At 38.0% G+C, this 17,836-nt stretch overlaps 3 protein-coding genes across 4 annotated transcripts; 1 reads left to right on the top strand and 2 right to left on the bottom strand.

Annotated features, from left to right (window-relative positions):
• Positions 1-1,054: 1,054 nt before the first annotated feature.
• Positions 1,055-2,694, bottom strand: LOC117818382 (zinc finger protein 37A-like). Its single transcript, XM_034691238.1, has 2 exons — positions 2,365-2,694; positions 1,055-2,223 (listed from the first exon to the last, which is right to left on the bottom strand). Exons 1-2 carry the CDS (start codon positions 2,534-2,536, stop codon positions 1,358-1,360), a joined length of 1,038 nt encoding a protein of 345 aa, XP_034547129.1. The 5' UTR covers positions 2,537-2,694; the 3' UTR covers positions 1,055-1,357.
• Positions 2,695-3,773: 1,079 nt separating this feature from the next.
• On the top strand, positions 3,774-7,395 carry LOC117818379 (zinc finger protein 501-like). The gene is made up of 2 exons (XM_034691235.1): positions 3,774-4,027; positions 5,111-7,395. Exons 1-2 carry the CDS (start codon positions 3,856-3,858, stop codon positions 6,202-6,204), a joined length of 1,266 nt encoding a protein of 421 aa, XP_034547126.1. The 5' UTR covers positions 3,774-3,855; the 3' UTR covers positions 6,205-7,395.
• Positions 7,396-11,562: 4,167 nt separating this feature from the next.
• Positions 11,563-16,848, bottom strand: LOC117818380 (zinc finger protein 570-like). Of its 2 annotated transcripts, none has more exons than XM_034691236.1 (3): positions 16,583-16,848; positions 15,516-16,448; positions 11,563-11,839 (listed from the first exon to the last, which is right to left on the bottom strand). In XM_034691236.1, the coding sequence occupies exons 1-3, from the start codon at positions 16,752-16,754 to the stop codon at positions 11,742-11,744; spliced, it is 1,203 nt and encodes a 400-aa protein (XP_034547127.1). In that variant the 5' UTR covers positions 16,755-16,848; the 3' UTR covers positions 11,563-11,741. The 2 variants fall into 2 exon arrangements, with proteins under 2 accessions (XP_034547127.1, XP_034547128.1); XM_034691237.1 differs by having other exon boundaries at positions 16,020-16,448; positions 16,583-16,845.
• Positions 16,849-17,836: the final 988 nt, after the last annotated feature.

The raw sequence follows: 17,836 nt of genomic DNA on the forward strand, positions 1-17,836 counted from the left end.
TACTTGGACTGTAACTTTCCGCATCAAATAAGCAGACGTAAACCACTCATTTGTGTTTATATATAATTAGCAGGAGATTTTTGATGGTTCACTTTTAAAGGGATTCATCTAGAAAAAACATGAAAATATTGGCCTTTTGTCTGTAGGTCTGACACACCACACAACAAGTAGTGTCTAAAAGTAACACAAAGCAGGCGTGCTTATATTTGGTTAGTCTTGTATACCAAAAAAACAAAGCTTGAGTCATTCTGAAATTCAAATGGACTTTATATATTTTGTTAACCAACCCCAACGTGTTGTGAATGGAAAACATCCTGCAGACCATCTAAATCTAACAAGCTTGTCTAATTTTTGTTTGGTGATGTAGACTTATAGCCCCCTGTAGTTTGATGTTGGTACAACAGTCTGTAAATAGTAGACTTTATGCTAATGCCAGTGTACCTTTCTTTAAGTTATGTATTGTTTTTATTTGTATTCATTCTATTATTGTTGTTAATATTTGTATTTCTATATGTATATATTCACTTGTCTATTTGTAATTTTATTAATTTTATTGATTTGTTTTTGTCAGATTGGTTACTTTGTCGTTATTGGTGATTGTCCTTTATAGACGTGTTCTGTCAGTTGTTTTGTTATGATGTTGTAAAAATGTGAAAAATAATAAAAAAATGTTGGTCATAAAAACAATTCTGACTTTATTAACAACAATAGAAAATGGCTTCTCACACAGTAAGGGAATTTCAAGCCATCCTGACACATTAAATTAAATTATTATTAATATAAATAAATCAAAATGGATTCTGAGCTGACTCATAGACATGTAGTAAAGCAACAATTAAGATAACATCATGCCAACAACCATCTCTTTTTGAACACTTATTGTACATCTGACTTTTTTTATTCAATCCAGACAAATTATATATATATATATATATATATATATATATATATATATATATATATATATATATGTATATAAGCTTTTTAATAAATAATGGGAAATGTTTTACTCTGATATTCAGAGTAAAACATTTCACACTCCGTCACAAAGATGTTACTTTTGAAATAGAGTATTTTATTTTGACAGTACGCTAGTCTCCATGTGAGTTGCAGTGGGATGGTTTCTCTTGTACTGCTCTTTATTCCTGCGAGATCTTTTTTTTTGCAACTTACAACAAGAAGTCCAATAATCTACATGCATGCAAAATTCAAGTCTCCTTGCATCTGCGTAACCTGTGACTGAGACAGCATAAAATACTTCATTCTATCATTATTTTTCAGTCAGTGTGTGTTTTCACGTGGACCAACAGGGTCCTTGCCTGCTTGAAGTCTCTCCCACACATTTTGCAAAGGTATACTATATCCTCTCTCCCATGTGGGTTCTCATGTGTATCATCAGAGAGCTGCTCTGTTTGAAAGCTTTCCCACATGTTTTGCAGGTGAAAGGCTTTTCTCCCGTGTGAATCCGACAGTGCCTCTTCAGCGCTGAAAGATCATAGAATCTTTTCTCACAGGTCTGGCAAAAATATGGCTTCTCCCCCGTGTGGGTCCTCATGTGGACTTTCAAGGCATTTCCATGTCTGAATTCTTTCCCACAGGTTTCACATGGATACGGCTTCTCACCTGTGTGGATTCTTAAATGCCTTTTCAATCCTGTGATATCACAGAATCTTCTCCCACACGTTATGCAATGGTACGGTCTCTCGCCTGTGTGGGTTCTCATGTGCAAACTCAATTTTGAATTGCACGTGGAAGCTTTCCCACATATTGGGCACAAATGAGACCTCTCACCTGTTTGGATGCTCAGGTGTGTCTGTAACGTAGGCTGACTCCAGCTGCTATTGTGAGAAGTGCTTTCATGATGTTGGTTTTTAAGCTCTGGCTCAGGATCTCTTTCTGATACTGTATTTAACTCATGCTGGCCATCTTCGTGGTCTTGGTACTCGGCCACATAAGAGTTTTGAGAGAGAAACCATTTATTAGTTTTCATTTCTGGCTCACTTTGGTTGCTCTCATCGTAAGTTGAGGTCAAAATAAAAGCATCCATCTCCTGCTTGAGGTCGAGCTGCTCTCCCTCCTGACTACTGCAGACTTCCTCTTGTTCCTCTTTAATCTGTTGAGGCTCTGGGTCCTCCTGGTCTGGACTGGAGTTTCTCTCCTGGTTATAAAGCTGCTTGCAGGAGAGATCCTCCTCCTCTCTGAAAACATTTTGCTGATGCAGCCCTGGAGGAAGACAAAGATAATATCACGTAACTGTGTCAAGGACCATAAAGATGAATGCAGCCAAGAAAATGAATGAGGCATACCAAAACTACCTGGATCAAGTATGAATTAAATATGCAGTCTTTTGAAGAACTGACAAACCTATATTGTGTAACTTAATTTCGGGGTTCAGAACGGTGTCCAGTAGTCTGCGCTGACGGTCTATCTCTTCCTCGTACTCGACGATACTTCTTTGAAAAGCTCTGAATATCTCCTCAGCAGCAGCAGTCAGCCGCTCGTTGACAAACTCTCTCAAACCCTTCACTGAAGACATGTCTGTGTGTCACAGTAAAATTAGGTTGAAAGTTTTCCGGAAGGACTAAGCTCTTTTTATAATGTATAAATGTTCTAATAAAATGTAACGGCATTGATTGTTTCTTGCGATTCTTCTATTTACTTTCTGTGTGTTACACTAGGGCGGTCCGACGAGGTGAAGGGTGAATATGGGTGCATCTTCGGTTCCGCTTAGGTAAATTTTCATTAACATAACTTGTGTGTTTTTTCTTCCCAGCATAGTGAGCAAATACTGGAGTTACATCTTAATGTCTTTTCACTCATCATAGTGACGTTTGTATTGTGTTGACTGAATCTTCATTGCAACTATTATTATTATTATTATTATTATTATTATTATTATTATTATTATTAATAATAATAATAATATTTATTATTATTCATTTTTTATTTACAATTTTGTGTTTAGGTTTATATATTTATTGCCATTACTGTCTTGTTGTGTCCTTACTGTCTTGTTATTACGTACCAGTGTTCCATTCACCACGATAAATTCATTGTGTGTGCAAGCTCACTTGGCAATAAAGCTTTCTTATATCTTAAATCTTGAATCTTGAATTGTATCTCCATCTCTTCATAACACAATAACACATTTAATTTCATTCTGAGAAAGGCTGCTTTTTATTAGGGCTGATCACCTTGAATATTGAATGCTTAACTAAAAATACTGCTTTTTAGTTACAACTGAAATGTCTCAACTTTAAAATTGAGGTTTTTTTTGGATGCACTCTATGAGTAGTCTTCAGCTTATTTAAAGTAGGTTAGTCAGTTGATAAAGATGTGTAAATATGTGTTTTTCGTTATGCCACTCGTGCAAAAGTCAGTGCCCCTGTTGAGCCACCCAAGCCACAAACGTATGGATATATGCCACTGCGGGCAAAGTCTTCCTTTCCTTCTTCAGAACGGAAAACATCTAACTTTTCATTCAAAAATGCCTCTAAACCCTCTTGTTAACATCACACAACCCATAATGTTGTTTTAAGTATAACATACATTGAAATGGACCACATTTCAAGTATCATTAAACAATCTCTTATGGGAAATACTGTCCATATTGTCATTTTGTTCCCCTTTCTCACTTAGAATAAACAACATGTTTAAATATTGGTTTTTTTTTTATCTTTGATATTTGATGTTGTAACCTTACTTACTTTACCCGTTGGAGAAGGCGAATGAAAGCGGAACCTTACTTGCGACTAACCGGAACGTAGCAGCGGTACACCGGAAGTAAAGAGTAGCTCCAAATCAACATTGGTAAGAAGAGGTGCGTCTCGTATAACGATTTTACTTCTAACAGCAATGTCTTCAGTGGAGTGTTTGAGAGAGTTTGTCAGTGAGCGGCTGACTGCTGCTGCTGAGGAAATATTCGGAGTGTTTAAAAGAGCTGTCGTCGAGTACGAGGAGGAGATCGACCGTCAGCGGAGGCTGCTGGATCTCTTCTTAAAACCCCAAATACGGTTACAAAGAACAGGTGTGTAGTGTTTAAATTCACTATCACATTCTTCTGTGTATTAATGCAATACTTGAAATCCACACTGGTGTTAATTTACTGTCCTGTATTAACAAGTTAGCCCACAAAAGCTGGATCTACATGTGAACTATCAGTGTAAAATGTTTGTTCCCTCTTGCTGCTGGTCCACAGGACAACTGTGTGGTGTGCAGTCAAACGCAGGATCCAACATAGGCTCGAAGATTTATTGTAAGGTAGTAATAAGGTATCAGCTCAATGCTGTCAGAGGTGTGGACGTGGATGATTTTTGCATGTAAAAACAAACGAAAAAAGGAAATATTACATATGTAAATAAACAATCAATCAACAATGCATCCACTTCAGTTAATCATCTGAAACCACATGGCATAAACAATTGAACAAAGGAATCACTGGCACATGCCACGTTTGGAGGGTAAAGGGGGAGACAGAGGCCTGGGTGCAGACTTTTATAGTGTTGGTGTGTGGCTTGGTTGGTCAGGTGTGGCCTGGTGAGGTATCATGCAGGTGGAGTGGAGACTTGTGATCACAATCAGCCTTCTCCATAAAGGGCTGTCACCTGTTGAACTATTTACCAGCTGAAATTACATTGATCCCAGATATAACAATTTTCACAACAAAGGTTAAGTGCTGGCTAAAAGTATACATTTGTTTGTTATGGCCTTTGACCATCTGTTGTAATCTTGTACTATGGTTGTTATTTTTTCTGCTATGATTATTAGTTTATTTATTCCACATCTTATTGTCTTGTCCATATATTGATACTCTGTGCAGCTGAACTGGGCGGGAATAGTTTAAAAAACTCTGTGGGGGAGCCTCAGGAGTTGCCTTGTCCCAGGCACAGGCAAACCTGTCAGCTGGATACTGAATAAAGTTTACTTACTTACTTACTAACCCAGATCTGAACTCACCTATAACTTGTTGTATTTTGTATTTCTAAGGATGTATATAATTTATGTATTGTTTCACGCTATGTTAAGTTGCATAATTCCTATAGAAATACATGAAATTCAATTTATTAAATGGTATTTTTTCCTAAATGAATGTTGTTTCTTATTCCTCCAGAGCTCCCACAGCAACATGTCTGGAAGGAGGACGTCTTTTCTAAGGAGCAGCTCTGTAACCAGGAGGGGATCTCAAGTCTGGCTGAGGACCCAGAGCCTCCACAGATTAAAGAGGAACAGGAGAAACTCTGCAGCAGTCAGGAGGGAGAGCGGCTTAAATTGAAGCAGGGGACTGATACATTCATGTTGACTCATACCTTCTCGGAAAAGGACCTAAGTGAACCAGAACTAAACAGTAACCACCATCTCCTCTCGTTCAGGTCTCATGTAACTGAGAACATAGATGAGGAAGGACATGAGTTTGAAGTGGCAGGATCAAGTAGAGACGCAGAAGCAGAACTAAAGATTAACAGTAACAACATATACAACCCCACCATGTTCAAAAGTCGCTGTGATATAAACACAGATGAAACGCCTGTAAATTGTGGAACTTGTGGGAGAGTTTTTGAGTGTAGGTTAGAGCTGCAGCATCATCTGAACATCCACAGAAATGAGATGTCATATTCATGCAGCACTTGTGGAAAAAGATTCTGGCAGATGTCAGATTTGAATTCACATATAAAAGTACACACAGACGAGAGACCGTACGCTTGCTCCTTCTGTGAAAGAAGATTCAAACAGAGAGCAGAGCTGATAAAGCACACAAGAACCCATACAGGAGACAGGCCGTACTCCTGCCAGACCTGCGGGAAAAGATTCAGACAGAACTCAGCATTGAAAATTCATACACGAATTCACACAAATGAGAGGCCGTATTCTTGTAAAGTATGCGGGAAAAGATTCAGACAGACATCAGTATTGAATATTCATACACGAATCCACACGAACGAGAAGCCTTATTCTTGTAAAGTATGCGGGAAAAGTTTCAGGAGCAGAGATGGCTTGTTGGTCCACACGAGAACTCACACTGGTGAGAAGCCGTATTCCTGCCAAATGTGTGGAAAAGTTTTCCGGCATGTTAATGTATTGAAAGTGCACATGAGAACCCACACAGGGGAGAAACCGTACTTATGCACAAGCTGTGGGGAAAGTTTCTGTTACATGTCGGGACTGAAAAGGCACATGAGAGCCCACATAGAGGAGCAACAAAGTTGACATCAGGGAAAGGTTTCTGGTAAGAGATATTGGAGAGATTAGGTCCAAAAAAGTGCCCACAGGGGGGCCGCTGTGCCTTCACAAGACACCTGGTAAAAGGTACCTTAATACCTCTGATTTGGAAATCATATCTAATCATTCTCAGATATGAAGCCTTTAACCTGAAAAGTATGTGACTTTTACAGTAAGTGCTTCACTGACAGAAATGTACAAACTCAAACTAGTGAGGAGTAATATATGTGTTGCACTTGATGGAAAAGTTTTATATTTGTGGACTTAATTAACCCCTGGGAAGGAAAAGTCTTGCAAAGACCTGTTCACTGGTGTTATGTTGTAAATAGTATTTCTCTGAAACAGTTTGCTATATTGACAAAAAAAAGGGATACATGATGACTATTAGAAATGCACTGGTTGCAGTTGCTTTGTCTGATTCAAATTTGGACTTTTCCCAATTTCCTGTGACTTTTCTTTAATGAAAATTCAATTTTCTGTTCATAATAAAGTACTAACTACCATCCAGAGGCTTTTTAAAAAAAACAAGCTTCCATGTTCTTTTCAATCAAAACAAAGCAAACAGTTAAAATCAAACAAACAAATAAACAAAAAAAATACAAGAAAATAAATAAGACCTCATGCATACATCATATGACCCATTCATCAGAAAAACTGTTTTAAATAAGTACAACAGTGGTTTAGAAAAGCCCAGAAAATAGCAACTAGAGGTCTAATGACTTTTTTTTATGTTGAGTAGAGTTTAAGGAAGAACCTGCTAGGAGATCTCAGACAGCAGTCAGGCACAAAGGGAGTCAGCAGTTATCTACTGACATTCTCTTTACATTCCCTCATCTATCAAAAAAAGGGAATACAATCTGATCTTTTAGGCTATAATCTCCTTACTTTATTAATCACCTCAGAGTAAAGTAGAAAAATGTAGTTGATAAAGATGGGTAAAGATTCAAAGCTTGATTCATAAGGCAACTGGACTTGGTAGAAATTGGAGGCAACTTGACCTCTCCCAAGTCCAGTTGCCTTACGGATCAAGCTTTGAATTACCATGACCTGGATGACTGAGAACAACAATGTCTCTAAACCCTCTTGTTAACATCACACAACCCATAATGTTGTTTTAAGTATAACATAAATTGAAATGGACCACATTTCAAGTATCATTAAACAATCACTTATGAGAAATACCGTCCATGTTGTCATTTTGTTCCCCTTTCTCACTTAGAATAAACAACATGTTTAAATTGTGTTTTTTTTATTTTTATCTTTGATATTTGATGTTGTAACCTTACTTACTTTACCCGGTTGGAGAAGGCAAATGAAAGCGGAACCTTACTTGCGACTAACCGGAACGTAGCAGCGGTACACCGGAAGTAAAGAGCCGCTTCAAATCAACATTGGTAAGAAGAGGTGCGTCTTCGTATAACGAGTTCACTTCTAACAACAATGTCTGCAGTGGAGTGTTTGAGAGAGTTTGTCAGTGAGCGGCTGACTGCTGCTGCTGAGGAAATATTCGGAGTGTTTAAAAGAGCTGTCGTCGAGTACGAGGAGGAGATCGACCGTCAGAGGAGGCTGCTGGATCTCTTCTTAAAACCCCAAATACGGTTACAAAGAACAGGTGTGTAGTGTTTAAATTCACTATCACATTCTTCTGTGTATTAATGCAATATTTGAAATCCACACTGGTGTTAATTTACTGTCATGTATTAACATTGTAGTCCTCAGAAGCTGTAGCATATAACACACTGGATCTTCATTTGAATTATCAGTGTTAAAGGAGTTGACTTGTCCTGGGCACAGGCAAACCTGTCAGCTGGCCTATACTTACTCACTCACTCACTCACTCACTCACTCACTCACTCACTTACTTACTTACTTACTTACTAACCCACATCTGTACTCACATATAACTTGTTGTATTTTGTATTTCTAAGGGTGAATAGAATTTATGTATTGTAAAATATGATATATGCTTTCATGATATTGGATGCTGTACATTTTAGTTATAAGATAAGATAATCCTTTACTCGTCCCACAACAGGGAAATTCAAGTGTCACAGTAGCAAAGTAGACAGTGGAAAAAAAAATGTATATATATATATATAAAACAAACAAGAGCCTATTAAGTATCAATTATTAAAAAGTTATTAGCAATTGAAGTTAAAGAGGTAAAAATAAGCATATCTTACAACATATATTATTGGTTATATAGTTTGACCACTGCAGGAAGAAAAGACCTGCGATATCTTTGTGAGACACCCCTGGGGAAGAAGTCTGTCACTGAACGAGCTACTTAGTATTGCGTAGTTATGTAGTTATGCTCTGTGTGTAAAAGCCCAACTAGGGACGAGTTGAAAATGAGCAAAATCGATTAATTCTCTTTGCAGGAAGTCAGTTTCATGCTATGTTAAGTTGCATAATTCCTATAAAAAATAATTAAATTCAATTTAATGCATGTAAAGGCATTTCTTTCTAAATTAATGTTGTTTCTTATTCCTCCAGAGCTCCCACAGCAACATGTCTTTTCTGAGCAGCAGCTCTGTAACCAGGAGGGGATCTCAAGTCTGGATGAGGACCCAGAGCTTCCACAGATTAAAGAGGAACAGGAGAAACTCTGCAGCAGTCAGGAGGGAGAGCAGCTTCAACTGAAGCAGGAGACTGATACATTCATGTTGACTCATACCTTCTCGGAAAAGTACCTAAGTGAACCAGAACTAAACAGTAACCACCATCTCCTCTCGTTTCAGGTCTCATGTAACTGAGAACATAGATGAGGAAGGACATGAGTTTGAAGTGGCAGGATCAAGTAGAGATGCAGAAGCAGAACTAAAGATTAACAGTAACAACATATACAACCCCACCATGTTCAAAAGTCGCTGTGATATAAACGCAGATGAAACGTCAGTAAATTGTGGAACCTGTGGGAAAGTTTTTGAGTGTAGGTTAGAGATGCAGCATCATCTGAACATCCACAGAGATGAGATGTCATATTCATGCAGCACTTGTGGAAAAAGATTCTGGCAGACGTCAGATTTGAATTCACATTTAAAAGTACACACAGACGAGAGACCGTACGCTTGCTCCTTCTGTGAAAGAAGATTCAAATGGAGAGCAGAGCTGATAATGCACACAAGAACCCATACAGGAGACAGGCCGTACTCCTGCCAGACCTGCGGGAAAAGATTCAGACAGAACTCAGCATTGAAAATTCATACACGAATCCACACAAATGAGAGGCCGTATTCTTGTAATGTATGCGGGAAAAGTTTCAGGAGCAGAGATGGCTTGTTGGTCCACACGAGAACTCACACTGGTGAGAAGCCGTATTCCTGCCAAATGTGTGGAAAATGTTTCCGTCATGTTAATGTCATGAAAGCGCACATGAGAACCCACACAGGGGAGAAACCATACTTGTGCACAAGCTGTGGGGAAAGTTTCTGTTACATGTTGCAGCTGAAAAGGCACATGAGAGCCCACATAGAAGAGCAGCACATTTGACACCAGGGTAAGGTTTTTTGGAGATAGTGGAAAGATTAGGTCCAAAAAAGTGCACACAGAGGGGACGCTGTGCCTTCACAAGACACCTCATAAAAGATACCTCTGATTTAGAAGTTATATCTAATCATAAGCAGATGTAAAGCCTTTAACCTGAAAAGTATGAGACTATTACACTGAGTGCTTCACTGACAGAAACATACAAACTAAACGAAAGTGGACTTCATTAAACCCCTGGGAAGGAAAAGTCCTGCAAAGACATGTTCACTGATGTAATGTTGTCTTACAACAAATGCAAAAAGTATTTCTCTGATGCAGTTTCTCACATAGAGAAAAAAGTGATGTATTATGAAAGTTAGAAATGCACCAGTTGCAATTTCTTTGTCTGATTCAAATTACTGATTTCTTCCAGGTCTGACCTGAAGATTCATATTTTGACTCTTCCAGTTTTCTTTCTTTGTAGAACCATAACTGACAACAGAAACAAACTTGTTGTGACTTTTCTTAATAAAAAATGTATTTTATTTTCATAAAAAATACTCACAGTGCTCCTCCAGACAATTTTGAGTGCCAAGCCCTTTAGTTATACCAATCAATCAATCAATCTTTATTTTTATAGCGCCAAATCACAATCGTTTCAGCTGGAGTCCAGAATGTTCACAGCAGGAGAATGCCCATATGTAAAGTGAAACCAAACATTTTGAATTGTCCATTAAATTACCAGAATTTTCTGCATTAGGTTCACATTCTGGAGAGTTTTCATCTGCCATTATTGATGCTATTGAGATGCAGATCCAGATCCACAGAATAGATCTCACAAAAGCAGCACACACAACTCTGCCATAGTAAATGTTTTAAGTGATGCTGACCAGACTGAAGAAACTTTTAGAACTCACATTTTTTTTTCAGTTTAACTGATTGTTTTAAATAAATCTTCATACTATCAGCTCATTGTTTTCTTCTTTCTTTATTGATCCACATTGTGATTTGAGCTAAATGTCTTCTGAGGCTTCTTAAGCTTTGGCAGACTTCCAGGAAGCTGGCCAATCTGAAGAAGTGGGCAGAAGAAAAAGGAGCTGCAACAGCTGCTTTCAGACAGAGGATGAAACCATAGACTGTAAAAACATCAGTAAGCAACAACTTTATATACTCTGAGGATTTTTTTGAATAGTGAAATATGCAATGCCACTCCAGTGGAATACCTGAATTGAAACACAAAGGTTGAAATTAGTCTGAAGGTGCCATAGAGCCTAATATTTTAATGCCATAGCCTCAAACTTCCCATTTGATAGTTAAAGTCAAATAACTTCACATTCTAATATATGTTTTTACATTTTTTATATATGACTAGCAATTGTACAGATGAGCAGAAGAGCCACTGAAAAAAGATTTGAAGGGGCGTGAGCAAAACAACATTTTTAAGGTTTAATCTTTTTTAAATTCTGAGATTGAGATCACAATTCAGACAAATAAAAACAGAATTCTGAGTTTTTCAGAGAAATCAAAACAAAAATGTACATTGAAAAACTTTTTGCTCTTCTGCCCCCCAAATTTTTTTTTTAAATTCAGTGGCCCCTAATACTCTTCCGAAAAAATTGAACTATGGCTGCCTTATGCATTTATTGGGCTAAAAATCTCAGTTGTACACCTTTCATGCATTTTATGACAAAAGTGTTGCTCCTGTCCCTTCTTGCTCTTCTTTTTACCGTCCATGAATCTGTCTGCATCCGCTTGTTTACCTTTGGGATAGACTGCACTCTCAAACTCTTTAGAGAAACACACATAACTGAAGGTGGGGTTATGCTCTGTTACACATCAGTATTTCACACAGAATAAAAGCCACTGCTATGCAATCGCTTCAGTCAGTTCAAGGAATTTATTGGCATCAAAGCTTACAGTTTTTAAATCAATTTTTGCGAAGCATCCATATACACAAAAATTTGATATTTGGAGCATACAGATAAATAAATGTGTAAAACCACATTAACTGTTAAAAGAATAAGAAAAACGTCACCACATATTGCTCATGAAATATGTCAACATTTGAAATGTATGTGAATATGTATCTTCATGTATGTGTGTGGGTGTGCACTCACTGTGATACGAACATTCCAGAGATTAAGAAGATCGTTGTCTGAGAAATACAATGATAGAAACACACTTTTAGACATGAAAATACAAAATTGTGTCGTTGCATATTCACCAAACCTTAAAGGTACAGTGTGTAGAAATGGGAGAATTGTAAAGCAGTCAGATTCTAGACTGAATAGCTCCCTTGCTCACCCCTCCCATCAGTGAAGCGACGGTGACCTTTGAGGACAAGAAGCTGCTGTTGCATGATTAGTATGATCCTCCGTTTGTCAAGTTTATACCATAAAACACGTCTGTCTGTACAAATTATTTTGTGTACAAAACCACTTTCTTCTTCTTCCACTCTGTGCATTTCATGCGGCCACTCGTTAAATACAAAACGCTGTTACTAATTTGTCCATTCTGTGCTACTGTAGAAACATGGCAGTGCAAGATGATGGCCTCTGTGGAAGGGAACCCACTCAGGTGATTATGCACCAATTTAAACATACTTATAAATGTTATATTTAATTTCTACAAAGTCTGTTCTGCTAAATGCTGCCAGTTATTGAACACTGTACCTTTAATGTGTTCCATCTGCTCAGCAGTTTTGCAAATATGTTGCTTGTTACCAGTTTGGGTGTGACTGCCCCTCAAACCTTTGTGCAGTGATAGTGTTTCAACCTGTGAGCTCTCACATGACCTATCAAAGTACAGCTGAAACAAAATAATATCAAATACATGGCCTCTCATTAACACTGTAAGTATCTTTTAATATTTTTAATAACCTTTATGTTTTAAGATTTTTCAGACACAGAAATAAAGTGTGTAAAAAAATGTATAAATACTGATTACTAGGGATGTAATGATATCAAAATCTCATGATACAACATCATGATATTAAGTCCACGATATATTTATCGCAATATGTAAAGACAAGAAAATAACATTTTTTAAAAAGCCTTTAAAAAATGCTATTTTTAAAAAATGATTGGATGTTAAGACGGGGTGTAAGACGGGTCAAGCGACCTAAAAGTCGCTTTGATGAAAAAATAAAATTGTATCAGCTGGACCTTGTAATCACAACAAGTCATACTTATAGTATCACATCTATTAGCTATTTTAACAGCATGTTTCATTTCCTTTACACTTGTCATAACATGCGGTGATAGTAACATAGCTCTGAGTAGCTCGTGAGGTCCAACCATCTGTCCAAGTGAGATGCACTCTGCTTGCTTGAGCCTGAGTAACTTGAGCTTTGGTACTGAGGCTGTAAACGCTTCCTTTAGAGTCTTTTGGCCTAGCTAGATTTTCGAAACTTCTCAAAACTTTTCCAGTAATGTCTGCATATTCTTGTCTGTCGCCTTTTCTCTGTTCTCATTTCTTGACACAAGGGAACCGAAATGCTTCCACATTCCAGTCTTAAAAGCCGCTGCAGCATCCACAATTTCAAAATCCTCTCTCTGTCCCTCACTACTAACACTGATGTCACCCATCCACGCGAGCAGAGGGCAAAGGATGCTGGACGATGCATTGGATGATGGTCTCTGTAGTTACCATGTCCCTTTGCTCTACTTTGCTGTGACTTAAACGATTCAAAAAATAATAATCTACACCTTTTCGGCCGTAGGAGCGAGTGCTTCATACTGCCACACCAAAAAACGTTCTCAAGAGATTTTGTTACTGCGATATCGTTACATCCCCACAGATTCTTTTAAGATTCGTATTTTGATATGATTATGTACAACGTTGATGTCAGTTCCTCTATTCCTTATAGCTTGAGGCTGCATATAGTACTCTAAACTACAGGTACATGGATTTAGATTAGAGGTGTGAAAAAATATCGCGATACTTTGACCTCTGATATGTATCGATATTTCAACTCTTAATATCGATTTTTTGTAAAAATAAAAATTCATATTTTAGCCAAGTTGGAACTAAAATATGACTTCAGTATTTTAAAAACAATAAAGTGGAAAAGCTGTTTTCAAATAAATAGTTTTGACTTAATTTGACCTTTCAAATGTTCAGTAATATTGTGTGATTTACATTTACACCATCTCTATTTCTTCTTCGTTAACTGTGCAGAATATCACAATATATCACAATATTGTGATATCGTGATAGATCGCATCGTGTCCCAAGTATCGTGATGCATATCGTATTGTGAAGTTCTTGCCAATACTCACCCCTAGTTTAGTTACTTTAAAGCAGTGTTTTTCAACCATTTTTGAGTCAAGGCACATTTCTTACATAAAAAAAAATCCGGAGTCACACCACCAACCAAAAGTGTTACAAAATGACACATTTAGTCTCTCAATTTATGAATCTATTTATCTGAGAGAGGGACTTTGGTCACTTCTTTAACTGTGTCAGGGTGAAGCATCTTATTTACAATGGCTTCTGCAGGTAGTATTACTGTCTCTGCCACAATGTGTGACTTTTTTGATTTGGTTACGAGTTCAGCTACTAAGTAGCTAGCCTTGAGAGCTCTCGCAGACACCGTTGAAGTTTTTCTCATAAAAGTTGCCTTTTCCACCACCCGTATTACGCTCTTCATCCGGGTTAGAACTTTATCCAGGACCCTGTTTGGAGTTTTCATTTGAACTTTTTGAATATTTACCCATCGCTGTTGTACGCCTACGTCTTATCACATATACCTCTCACGCGCATCATTAATTCTATTTTCTTGAATTAACCAGGTCATTAGTGCGCTTTATTGCCAGCCAATGGGTGGGTAGCGCAGGTCAGTATGACGAGTATTGAATTACTCTTCCAGTCGCTACACTGTAGGCACAGATACACTACATGGCAAATTATTTGCAGTATATGAATAATACTTTTTTTTTGGACTAATTAAGTGAAATTGGAAAATGTCCCACAGCACACCTGACAATCTGTCACGGCACACTAGTGTTCCACGGAACAGTGGTTGAAAATCCCTGCTTTAAAGTATAAATAAAAAAGATATTTTTCATAAATAGATAATTGGAAAAAACACATCTCCTCATGGTCATACAATTACTTGAACTGCTTACTTTGAAACTTACATTTTTCTTTAAGTTATCAGAATTGTTTCAAATAATGCTGCTAGTAACACATACACAAGTAATTCAGACATAATGTAGTGAATGCTAGACTAATATATTGATATATCACATAATATAAGAAACACTTAACATGTGGCTTGATAGATGCAGCTACCATGAGTGTGTAATATTTGGTAGACGACATCTTCAGCATTGGCGCTGTTTAGATTGATATTTTCTTTGTTCTTTTTCAGAGATTATGTAAAGCAACCTCTCACTACACTTAACTGATCTGTGCCCCACAAACTAAGAGAAAACACAACTACTTGTTTTCCTCGTTTTCAGCAGCTTCACACGTTTCAGGGTTCTCACCTGTGTGAGTTCTCATGTGGCTTTTTAAGTCACACTTACGATAGTGTCCTTTCCCACACGTCTTGCAAAGGAATGGCTTCTCACCTGTGTGGGCTCTCCTCATGTGCACTACCAAGTTTTCCTTAAAGCTGAAAGCTCTCCCACATGTGTCGCAAACAAACGGCTTCTCACCTGTGTGGGTTTTCATGTGGGCTTTCAAAGCGGACATGTTAAAGAATCCTTTCCCGCAGGTCTTGCAAATGTATGACTTCTCACCTGTGTGGATTCGTGTGTGTTTTCTAAAAAAGGACACGTCGCTGTATCTTTTTCCACATGTTTTGCAGAGGTACGGCTTCTCACCTGTATGGATTCTCATGTGGGATTTCAAGGCGCTGTCAAGCCTGAAATCCTTCCCACAAGTTTTGCATGAAAATGGCCTTTCACCTGTGTGAATGCTCACATGTCTCTGTAAAAGAGACACAAACTGAAACGCTCTTCCACAGGTGTCACAGGTGTACGGCTTATCACCTGTGTGTTCTCTCATGTGAGTTTTCCAAGCTGAAATGTGAGGGAATCTCTTCTCACAGACCTCGCAGCTGTATGGTTTCTCACCAAGGTGGATTTTTGCATGTTTTCTAAAAAGTGACACGTCACTGAATCTTTTCCCACAGGTTTTGCACAGGTAGGGCTTCTCACCTGTGTGAATTCTCATGTGGACTTTCAGGGAACCTTTGAGTCTGAAATCTTTCCCACATATTTTGCATGAATGGGGCCTCTCACCTGTATGAATGCTCATGTGTCTCTGCAAAAGTGACGTAAACTTAAAAGACCTTCCACATGTGTCACATTTGAATTGTAATTTACCTTTCCGAGTATTACTGTGGATCTCTGACAAGCTAGGGCTTTGTGAATCGTCACTGTCGCTTTTGAGTGAGTGATCATGTGTCATTGACTCTGACAGTTTATCAGTTGAGTCTGACTCGTCTTGCTTCTCCTCTGAGTGATGTTGGCTCTCAGCATCATGAACGCTTCGAGAGAGGGGCTGCTGGTTGTTTTTTAGCTCTGGTTCAGTGTCAACACTTCCCTCAAAGGCAGGAGTGTATATAAAGGTATCAATCTCCTGCTTCAGTTCAAGCTGCTCTTCCTCCTGGCTGCTGCAGACATCCTCTTGTTCCTCTTTAATCTTTGGAGGCTCTGGGTCCTTGAGGTCTGGACTGGAGTTCCTCTCCTGGTAACAGAGCTGCTGGTCAGAGACATTATTCTCCTCCTTACAGATTGGTTGCAGTGGGAGCTCTGGAGCAAAATAAAACAAAGTGAGAAGGCTGCTACTGTCACAAGAAGGAAGAAAAAAGGACATGGGAACAAATTCACTTATGTGACATCTTCACAACTAATGTATACAACTAGATGTTCTATTTTTTCCACACCTGTCCCATGTTTATTTATTCCAGGCGTCCAAACGTTGTCCAGCAGTCTGCGCTGACGATCGATCTCTTCCTCGTACTCGACGATAGTTCTTTTAAAAGCTCCGAATATTTCCTCAGCAGCAGCAGTCAGCCGCTCGAGTACAAAACTCCTTAAACTCTCAATTGAGGACATTTTCAATCGATTACTACCAAAGGCAGATCGAGTATTTACGCATAAAAACGAATTCGTGCAAGTAGAACTCCTCCTGTCCAGCTCCAGTGGATCTTCTTCTCTTCTAGTCAGACACTGTTTGGCAAAAAGCGTTTGGGTATACTACTGCCATCTGCTGGAATTAAATGTAAGTCATATTGGTTATTGAACTGTTTACTGTAAGATTAAACTCTACTGTACCCTGCTCTACTGTAGGGACTACATATGGTGAGTATGTGCAGGGGCGTGTTCAGAGTGATGGCCTGGGGTGGCATGACCCCCTTACATCTGACTGGCCACCCTAGATACAAAACTATGATTGGCTAGAAGAGGCGGGAATTGAGTAACAATTCACTATTTGTCTGTATTGCAACAAGCTTACAGTAGTATTCTACAGTGGCCCTGAAGTGCAAATCACAATGGCAATTCAGAAAACACAACAGCAAATCAGAAAACGTTTGGTTAATGTCGTGTTTTCTGATTTGCAGTTGTGATTTCTGATTTGCCGTTGAGATTAAATGTGCTTCATTTAAATGCAAAGAATACTACGGTGGCCCTGAAGGACAAAACACATTTACAAAAGATGAAACACTTTCACAAAGTTGGTAAACAAATTTACATTTTGGTAAACAAATTTACATTTTATAAAACAAATTTACAAAATCAAAACACTTTTATAAAGGCAGAAACAAATTTACATTTAAGGAAACAAATTTTACAAAATCAAAAAAACACATTTACAAGCGGTGAGACAATTTTACAAACGGCGGAACACTTTTACCATTTCTGAAACAAATTTACATTTATTTTTAACGGAAAAGGAATGTACCAAATGCTGGAAGTGATCCGGGAGTGATCGAGTGAGGGGTCATTTGTCTCACCGCTTGTAAATGTGTTTTTTTGATTTTGTAAATTTGTTTTCTTAGATGTAAATTTGTTTTGGCCTTGGTAAAAGTGTTTTACTAACGTAATTTTGTTTTATAAAATGTAAAAAAAAAATCCAAAATGTAAATTTGTCTCCAACTTTGTAAAAGTGTTTCATCTTTTGTAAATTTGTTTTGTCC

The sequence above is a fragment of the Notolabrus celidotus genome, chromosome 9, assembly GCF_009762535.1.
Source record: "Notolabrus celidotus isolate fNotCel1 chromosome 9, fNotCel1.pri, whole genome shotgun sequence".
Taxonomy (NCBI): domain Eukaryota; kingdom Metazoa; phylum Chordata; class Actinopteri; order Labriformes; family Labridae; genus Notolabrus; species Notolabrus celidotus.